General features: G+C 41.9%; 1 protein-coding gene across 1 annotated transcript in view; it reads right to left on the reverse strand.

Annotated features, from left to right (window-relative positions):
• Positions 1-9449, reverse strand: part of WDR66 (WD repeat domain 66) — a gene marked incomplete at its 3' end in the record, with an annotated part of 69871 nt that overhangs the window by 57738 nt on the left and 2684 nt on the right. Inside the window, exons 2-5 of the mRNA XM_008593154.1 lie at positions 9243-9446; positions 8174-8572; positions 2669-2809; positions 763-872 (exon numbers count right to left, since the gene is read on the reverse strand). Of these exons, the coding sequence (XP_008591376.1) occupies positions 763-872; positions 2669-2809; positions 8174-8572; positions 9243-9446 (854 nt within the window). The remainder of the gene's footprint in view (positions 1-762; positions 873-2668; positions 2810-8173; positions 8573-9242; positions 9447-9449) is intronic.

The following is a 9449-nucleotide window of genomic DNA, read 5'->3' on the forward strand; positions in this document are numbered from 1 at the left end:
CCCCAAAAAAAAAAAAAAAAAAAAAAAAAAAAAGGACATTAGGGATAAACTAAGCAAATCGGAATAAACTCTGGATATTAGTTACTAATAATGTATCAATACTGGTTAATTAGTTATAACAAACGAACTTTACTAATGTAAGATGTAAATAATAGGGGAAACTAGGTGTGGGGTATGGGAACTCTCTATACTATCTTCTCAATTTTTCTGTAAATCTAAAACTTTTCTAAAAAATAAAAGTCTATTAATCAAAATTTTAAAAAGGCAATGGTGGGCTGCAGGCAGAGGGGAGTTGTTGGAAGTAGAGAGAGATTGCAGGGGAACAGCAGCTGTGGAAAGCCTCCCATCATTAACACATCTAAAACTATGTGAGGGCAATGGATAGAACACACCCGACAAGAAATGTATTAACAGAAGGGAGGATGGGCAGCATGAAACATGAATGGAGAGCTGGGAAGGCAGGGATACTTGGTGGTGACCATTAAGAACTGCCCAGAAGAGGCAGCTTGACCAGCGACTTGCAAATCTATCCTACATGTGAAAGTAATGTCTCTCACTGTAAATGACAGATTTGGCATCTGGTTTATGCTTTGAGCTTGTGTGAGCTGGGTTAGTGTGACTCAGCCTCCCTCAGCATGGCCTACTCAGGGACACCAATAAACCAAGTTTCTAGGCACCAGTATTATTCATTTTTTGCTCAGTCACAGTGGCAGGTACTCTATAGATATTAGGGAGAAAAAAAAGTGACTATACAAAGCCTACCCTGTGAAGGAGTCCCATATAATTATCAGGCAGTCTGGCCCTTTGTCTGCTGTGGCGATCCACCGCCTGTCTTCACTGATGCAGACGCAGGAGATGATATTAGGGTGGCCCTGTGGAAATGGAGAGGAGATGCTTTCAAGCATCCAGGATGTGGCCCAGCCTTGGGCACCGTCAGGAAAGACTGGGCTCCCACAGAGAGATCTGAGCTCCTTTCAAGGATCATCTGGCTAAAAATTCTACTCCCATTGACCTCCTCTGGAGTTTCTCCTTCTCTTCAAACTTTCTTTCCCTCAAAACACCTGAAGGATGCACTCCCCACAGGAACAATGGTTCCCTAGGGGTCAAGGCATGAACCCAACTCCCAATGCAGGTTGAGAATAAATTTCTGGCCTCTCCCCTCCCCCTGAGCCCCCTTGGTCCCTGCTGCCAGCCTCATCCCCCTAGAACACTGTTCACATCAGGTCACTAAGCAGCTCTGGGGCAAAAGGCTCCTACTGGTCTCTCTCCTTCCACAGTTATCCTCCTACAATCCTTTCCCAAACAACCGAGGAATCTTCTGGAAACAAACTCCCTTCCAGGAAATGAATGGCCCCTGCTTCCCTCCTTCTTCATTTCCCTCACTCACTGTGCACCAGCCACACCAGCCTTCTTTCTGAGCCTCACACACAAGGCCCCCAGCACTTGGAGCTCCCTCTATCTGGAATGTTCTTCCCCCAAACTGTCCTTGATTGGCTCATTCTCACCCTTCAGGTCTTAGCAGAAACAGCACTTTTTTAGTCCCTGCCCACCCAATCTAAAGTAAGTCTCTTCTCACCCAGATTTTTCTCTCTTAGAGCAGTTTCTCATTTCCTTTAGAGCACTGGTAACAATTTGTAATCATATATCTATGTGCTCACTTGTTTAATGTCTAGCTCCATACTAGACTGCAAGTTCCATGAGGGCAGGGACTAGATCTGTTTTGTTCATGACTACAGACCCATAACCTAAAACATAGTGGTCATGATAAATATCTGTGGAATGAATGAATGGTCAAGGCCATTCCCAGCCATTTGATCCTAGTGAGGCTGAATTCCTGCAGGGCATGCTCTCTCCACCCATCTGGCCATTCCCACTCCTCCCCAACTATTTGAGCCTGCCCACGACAAACTCTCCCTTCTTCTGCTACCAGTACTGTGCTCAGTGCTGCATATTCACTTAAGCTCCAAGGAGAGCTGCATTCGTGTGTATTTCTAGACTTCTAGAAAGTAAATTCCCTATGTTGTGCCTATGTGTCTTGGATCCCTGGCACAATGCTGAGAACTCACTGGGCTCCTGGTAAATACTTTGTGATGTTTTTGAACTGGGCATTGACTAAGGAAGGTCCTATAAAAATACACATCAATTGAAAGGATAACATGGAACTGTTTACCAGGTCAATTAGTGGAAAGTCAGACACCAAGAAATAGGACATTTGGATAAGTAAATGATGAAAATGAAAGGGGTCAAAAGTGTCAGGAATAGGGCTGGCCCAGTTGCGCACTGCTACGGTGCGCTGCTTGGGAAACGCGGCGGCGCTCCCGCCGAGGGTTCGGATCCCACATACAGACCGGCAGCTCACTGGCTGAGTTCTGTGGAGACATGGTCTACATAGTCCACAGTTTTGCAGAAATGTAAAAAATATAAATGTTTTAAATTTTTATAACTATAAAATTAACATCAACTGCTGTTTGTAAACTGATTCTAATTAGAATCAGAGAGACAATGAAAACTCACATGTGTTTCTAAAGACAGCATTTGCTGTAGTTCAAAGGAGAGGTTAGAAAGTATGACAGTGATAGAATGAAGCCAGCCCTCCAGATATAAAACAAATGCTGTATGCAAGTTAAAGACAACCTCTTTTATTTTCAGGAAGAAAAACCCTGCATACCTGAAGGTGGTGCTGATTATTCCTGAAAACATTGTAGAGGACCGCAGTGTGGGCACAAACGTACAGAAGAACTCTCTGGTTTTCATCTCGAATATAGTAAACAGGAAGAGAACTGTTCCATCCATACAGCCAGGTCATAGTCTGGAAGACAAAGGTAAAACTAGCAAGGCACAATAGTGTGCTGAGCCCAGACCTACGGCTTTAGGTGCTCCTGGCACGAGTCCCTGGAGGAGAAGGATTTCACATCAACAGTCCACTGAAGAGAAACCATTTTAAAAAGAAAGCCCTCATCAGCAGGCTACAACATGGATGAACCTTGAAAACATGATGCTAAGTGAAAGAAGCCAGTCACAAAAGGCCACATATTGTATGGTTCCATATATACAAAATGTCCAGAATAGGCAAATCCATAGAGACAGAAAATAGATCAGTAATTGCCAGGGGCTGGGGCGATATGGAATGGGGAATGACGGCTAAATGGTTATGGGGTTTCTTTTGGGGGTGATGAAGACATTCTGGAATTAGATAGTGGCTATGGTTGCACAACACTGTGAATATGATAAAAATCAATAAATTGTATGCTTTAAAAGGATGAATTTGGGCCGAGCCCGTGGCGCACTTGGGAGAGTGCGGCGCTGGGAGTGCAGCGGCACTCCCGCTGCGGGTTCGGATCCTATATAGGGGGTATGCTTTAAAAGGATGAATTTGGGCCGAGCCCGTGGCGCACTTGGGAGAGTGCGGCGCTGGGAGTGCAGCGGCACTCCCACTGCGGGTTCGGATCCTATATAGGGATGACCGGTGCGCTCACAGTGCTCACTGGCTGAGCGCAGTGTGGCCGGTCTCAAAAAGGACAAAAAAATAAAAATAAAAAATAAAAGGGTGAATTTACAAGGATGTGGAGAAATTGGAAACTTTGTGCACTGCTGGTGGGAATGTAACATGATATAGCCTCTGTGGAAAACTGTACAGCTTTCCTCAAAAAATTGAAAATAGAATTACCTAATGATTCAGCAATTAAATTTCTGGTTATATACCCAAAAGATCTGCAGATACTCAAAAGATATTTGTACACCCATGTTCATAGAAACATTTGTCACAATAGCCAAAAGGTGGAAGCAACTCAAATGTCCATTAACAGATGAATAGATAAACAAAGTGGATAAACAAATGAATAATTTTAATTGTATATTCAACCTTAAAATGGAAGGAAATTCTTTTACACACGCTACAACATGGATTAACCTTGAAAACACTATGTTAAGTTAAATAAGCTAGTCACAAAAGGACAAATACTGTTATGATTCCACTTATATGACATACCTAGAGTAGTCAAATCCATAGAGACAGAAAGTAGAAGGGTGGGTGCCAGGGGCTTTGGGAAGGAGGGTACGGGGTATCATTGTTTGATGGTGCAGTTTCAATTGTGCAAGATGAAAGAATTCTGGAGATGGATGGTGGTGATGGCTGCACAACGATGTGAATGTACTTAATGCAAATGAACTGAAGACTTAGAATGGTTAAGATGGCAAATTTTATGTTCTGTGTATTTTACCACAATTAAAATTTTTAGGCTGGCTAGTTAGCTCACTTGGTTAGAGCACGGTGCTGATAACACTAAGGTCAAGAGTTCAGATGCCCTTACTACCAGCTGCCAAAAAAAATGAAAAATAAATAAAAATATAAAGGAGCAAAAAGATTATTCAAAAAAAAAATTTAAAGGGTGAATTTTATGGCATGTGAATTAGATCTCCATTAAAAAAGAATAGAAAGTCTTCAACAGTAGATAGAAATAACTTCCTGTTTTTCTACTACCCAGGACCCAGACCTCTGCTGGCACCAGATACATAGTAAGCACCTAATGTTGTGAAATTCCATTAACTTCCTGGAGACATGTAAAACAGACAAGTTATAATAAAGTCATTAAGTAACTGTATAAGAAAGGCAATTATTCAGCCTGGGTTTTCGGTTCTCATATACCATTTTTCCTGGAAGGTAAAGGATAAGGAGACAAAATTGCCTTAGAAGAATGAAAAATTCCATATTGTATTGCCAGGAATAAACCCGAAATAAAAATTTTATGAAATGAAAAATAATAAGTACTATATAAATCTGACTACTGCTTTTAATTCAATAGTAGTTTATTTTTGTAGAAATTTTGTGTTCAAAGTCTTTTACAAAAATTAAGGGTAAACAAACTGTGGTACATCCATCAAAAAGACATGGAGAAACCTTGAATGCATATTGCTAAGTGAAAGAAGCCAGTCTGAAAAGGCTACATACTACATGATTCCAACTACATGATATTCTGGAAAAAGCAAAACTATGGAGAGTAAAATGATCAGTGGTTGGCAGGGCTCAGGGGGCGGGAGGGAGAGAGGGAGGTTGAACAGGTGGAGTGTGGGGGTTTGGGGCAGTGAATCTATTCTGTATGATACTGGAATGGTGGCTATACGTCAGCCCAATAATTATTATTATTTTAAAAATTATTATAAAATAATATTTTAAAAATTAACTAGGGTCAATAAATCAAATGCAAGAGAGTGTTGAAAGTGATGAGTAAGTGATGAGTTGCTAAAAATCAGTGAATTATACTGGAGTATAGAAACAAAATTTGGTAAGTTTCCTTTCTTATCTCTGAAGAATACTTATAAAGTTAAATTGATATACCATATACTTCTCCCCAAGACAGACACAGCTGATAATGTGGCTGTTTTCTCTCTCCTACATTCTTCATTCCCCATCCTCTCCTGTTTCCATCTGCTCATTCCCTATAATTTATGTTTATATTTAGATCTCTTAATGTGTGGGTGTGAGTGGTAGAATTATGGAATCATAATGGTCTCAAGTTGCAACTTCTAGGAACAGAATTATTTAATATTTGGCTGGTTCTTAGAAGCTGATTTATTCAAATGACACTGTTCTTTTGGAAACTTGATAATACTAAAAGGATCATCTCATTCATCCTGGAAATTTATTTTGCCATTTAACAAATTAGCTATTAAAAAAAAAAATCATTCCTCGGGCCGAGCCCGTGGTGCACTTGGGAGAGTGTGGCGCTGGGAGCGCAGCAGCGCTCCTGCCAGCGGGTTCGGATCCTATATAGGGATGACTGGTGCGCTCACAGCGCTCACTGGCTGAGCGCGGTGCGGCTGGTCTCAAAAAGGACAAAAAACAAAAACAAAAACAAAAACAAATCATTCCTCAACAGACCCCTGTCTTCAGCTAAAACAGCTCTTCCAAGATCAAAACTGGGCTAACTTCATTCAGTAGTAACAGAACTATCTTACTCCAGCAGTGTTCACAATTACTGAAATCACATAATATTAAACACCACGTTTTGCACCAGTTCTGACATTCATGGCAAGTGATCATGGAGACAGCCACAACTTACATCAATTTTTTTCTAAAATATGGTGATCTGGAAAACAAAACTTTAAAACCAGATTTCTCTATATTTGATATTCATAAGGCTCCTTCTCATAAATACATAATTATTTTGTTTCTTAGCTGGAGATGGGAGCACTGAGTTATAGGCCTTCGGACTAAGGCAAGGGCCCCAAAGGAAAAGCAGGATGCTGCAGGCACAAGAGAGATGGAGGAGCATGTTCACTGTACACGTTTTGTGAGAGCAAGAAATTAAAAGCAACATAAATGGCCATCGAGAGGGGAACAGTTAAATTTAAAGAGAGGAAGTAGAGCTACACACACTGACATAAGAAACCTTCCAAGACAAATTCAGTGGAAAAACATTTTGCAGAAATGCAGAATATCTCCCAGGGAAAAACAAGACAAAAACTAAATGGGAGCCTTGTGTGTGTGTGCAAGCACCCACACACATGCATGAGCTCAAAGATAACATCTTTGTGCATGCACAGTAAAGGTCAGGCAAGATACAAGGTTATACCAAGCTGTAACAGTAGATATCACAGGGAAATGGGATTGGGGTGGGAGTGCATGTGAGAAGAGGAATCTTTGCCTTCAAACACGTATGTGTTGTCTGAATGTTTTACAAAAAGCACTGATTGGTTTTAACAAAAAGAAAAATTAATAAAGGAAAAAGACAAGGAAAGGAAAAGAAAAAGGAAGAACAAAGAAGGTACACTCAAAAAGCTCAAGAAATTTGAAAAGGGAGCCAGCCTAGAAAAGTTTTGGATCCACAGTGAGACTAAGTCTAACAGGAGACCCCAACCCAGGGAGTGGCTCTTGTCAAGTCCGGCAGCTGGGGCCCTGACACAAAGAATACTCACTCTCATAAGCGATATTATCTGATTTCTTAATAGCTGGCTAAACAAGACAAAGTCCTTCATGGGCCCTAAAACTCAGTGATTCTTTCTCTCAGACTGGAGAGAACTTATAACTCCACTGCCAAATCTACAGAAGGTTTTCAGTTATCTTCATTTCCCTCTAGACATCTTTCCATTATCATAATCATCATCAATACTTATCAAGTGCTTACTATATGTTAGGAACAACATTAAATACTTTATATACACTCAATCACTTCCAAACCTTCCAAAGGCATGAATCTACAGGGGAAGAGAAAAAAAGAAAAGAAAAAGGATGAATCCTGGGCCGGCACGGTGGCGCACTGGATAGTGCGCCGCTTGGGAAGTGCGGCGGCGCTCCCGCCCGAGGGTTCGGATCCCACATACAGACCGGTTCCCGGGCTGAGCAAGGCGCAGGAGCAACACCGAGGGTTGCAATCCCGTTGCCGGTTCCCGGTCCGGTAAGGGGGCAACACTGAGGGTTGCGATCCGTTGCCGGACACGGAAAAAAGACAAAAAAAAAAAGGATGAATCCTAGGATACAATTTTCAGAAAGCAGCAGATGGAGGAAGAAGGAAAAAACCCCTCCTCTTCCTTCTCTTGGTAAATGATAATATTTTTATTCCTCACAGATGGTGCCTCCCTGGAATATTTTCAGTAGCAGCAAAGGCAGAGTCCTTTGGCCCGCCTGGTGCTTCTTGCAGTCGCTTTCACTTTTGCCATGCCTTTCACTTTCTGACCATCTTGGAATGAATCATTTGGGGAGCATGTAAAGGTATCAACCCAGTGAAGGCAGAAGAGGTGAGGCAAAAAGGGGAAAGGGAGGAACTGGTGGAGCGAAGGCGTATTGCAAGAGAGAGAGGAGAGGGGAGGGGAGAGAGAAAGGAAGAGGAGAGGGAGGGGAGGGACAGGGAGGAGGAGAGAGGGAAGGAAAGACAGGGAGAGGGAGAGGGATTGATTCTGAGCCTCCCACACAAAATAGCACCCTCTGCAGCAGACAAACTATGTCCGGAATTTCCTGCCTGCTGAGCAACACTATTGAACCCAGATGCAGCGTTCAAGTTCATGTTCTGTCACACATGTCCAAACAGAGCTCTTAACTGAACTTTAAAAGACACAAGTCCATTTTTAGTTTAAAAAGTATCTTTCTGGTAGTATTTTTTCCTCTACATGCATAAAATTCCCCTATTCCACAATACTCTCAAAGCACTGGGGGAATTAAATAGCATGTTACACTTACCAAGGGATAAACGTCAGCGTTCTCATCCTTTTGGAACAAAATGTCTTCTGTGGTGGTAGACACAAGTGACTCCTTGCAGATACCTTGTTTGGACTGGAATTGTTTTCCTTCACCTTCGTTGTGGAAATATGATACTCTCTTTTCTTGTCTCTCCACTCCCTTTTCTGGTACCAAGTCTCTTCTTTCTTGTCCCAATTCATCTGGGGGCATCTGGTCGATATTCTCCTCAAGCTCGCCTGAGGACTGCTTTTCAGGGGAACTAATCTGCTGTTCCTCAGTACTGATTTGATCCAAATCAAGAAATTCATGTTGTGAGCTCAGGCCTTCTGAGAGCTCATTTGTTTCGGAACTGGACTCTGCTTGTAATGAATGCCTTGACTCACTACGTGTATGGGTTATCTTAAAAAACAAATAAAAGGAGGCTGTGATTCCAAATACAGTACATGCTGCTACTTTTCCCCAGTTATTTCCCTTTTCTATGTCTAATTAGCCAGTCTTAGTGGTAGACTCACCTTGGAATTATGAAATGTTTTAAAAAGAAGCCTGGAACACTTTGTACTTAAAAAAAAAATGAATCATGGGTGTGTTCGGGTTTATTCTTAGCCTACTAGCCGACTCACAACAGCAAAATCATTCTTCTAAGTGACACTGTTGGTCTCTGAAAGGCTGACTAGCCACAGTGTTACTTATCCTTTGACCAGAGCTGAGTTTTCCTATTAGGAGCGGTCTGTGGGAAGCCTACATTACTATTATCACACTGACTCTGTTCTAAGATAAACACACTTCAGTTAATACCTACTGGCCCTTTAAAAGTCAGCTATGGCACACACGTCCTCCAGGAAGCTTTCCCTGACCATCCTCCAAACTGGGTTAAGCAGCCCTTTTAAAAATCTCCTATGCACTTAGCATACTGTTTTATAATGTTTGGTTATGGATCTGCCTCCCTACACGCCCTACAGCTCCTTAAAAGAATGGATTGTATCTTATTTGGTTTTATATCCCCATGTATACTAAGCATTCTATTAATGATTATTAATGAATGGATGAATGAATTACAGCTACTACTTACTGGGAAAGTTTCTGGCATGGTTGACTGGGAATCAATAAATTTCTCCAAATTGATCATGGACTTGGTGATTTCTTGGGGCTTCACTGTGGCTTCTTCCTGTACTCCTACAGCCTCCTCCTGGGCCTCTCCAGCCTTTTCCTCAGTTTCTTCTATGACAGCTTCTTCTTCCTCCTCTTCCTCCTCCTCTTCCTCCTCCTCTTCCTCCTC

The sequence above is a fragment of the Galeopterus variegatus genome, unplaced genomic scaffold, assembly GCF_000696425.1.
Source record: "Galeopterus variegatus unplaced genomic scaffold, G_variegatus-3.0.2 Scaffold8780, whole genome shotgun sequence".
NCBI classification, from domain to species: Eukaryota; Metazoa; Chordata; class Mammalia; order Dermoptera; family Cynocephalidae; genus Galeopterus; species Galeopterus variegatus.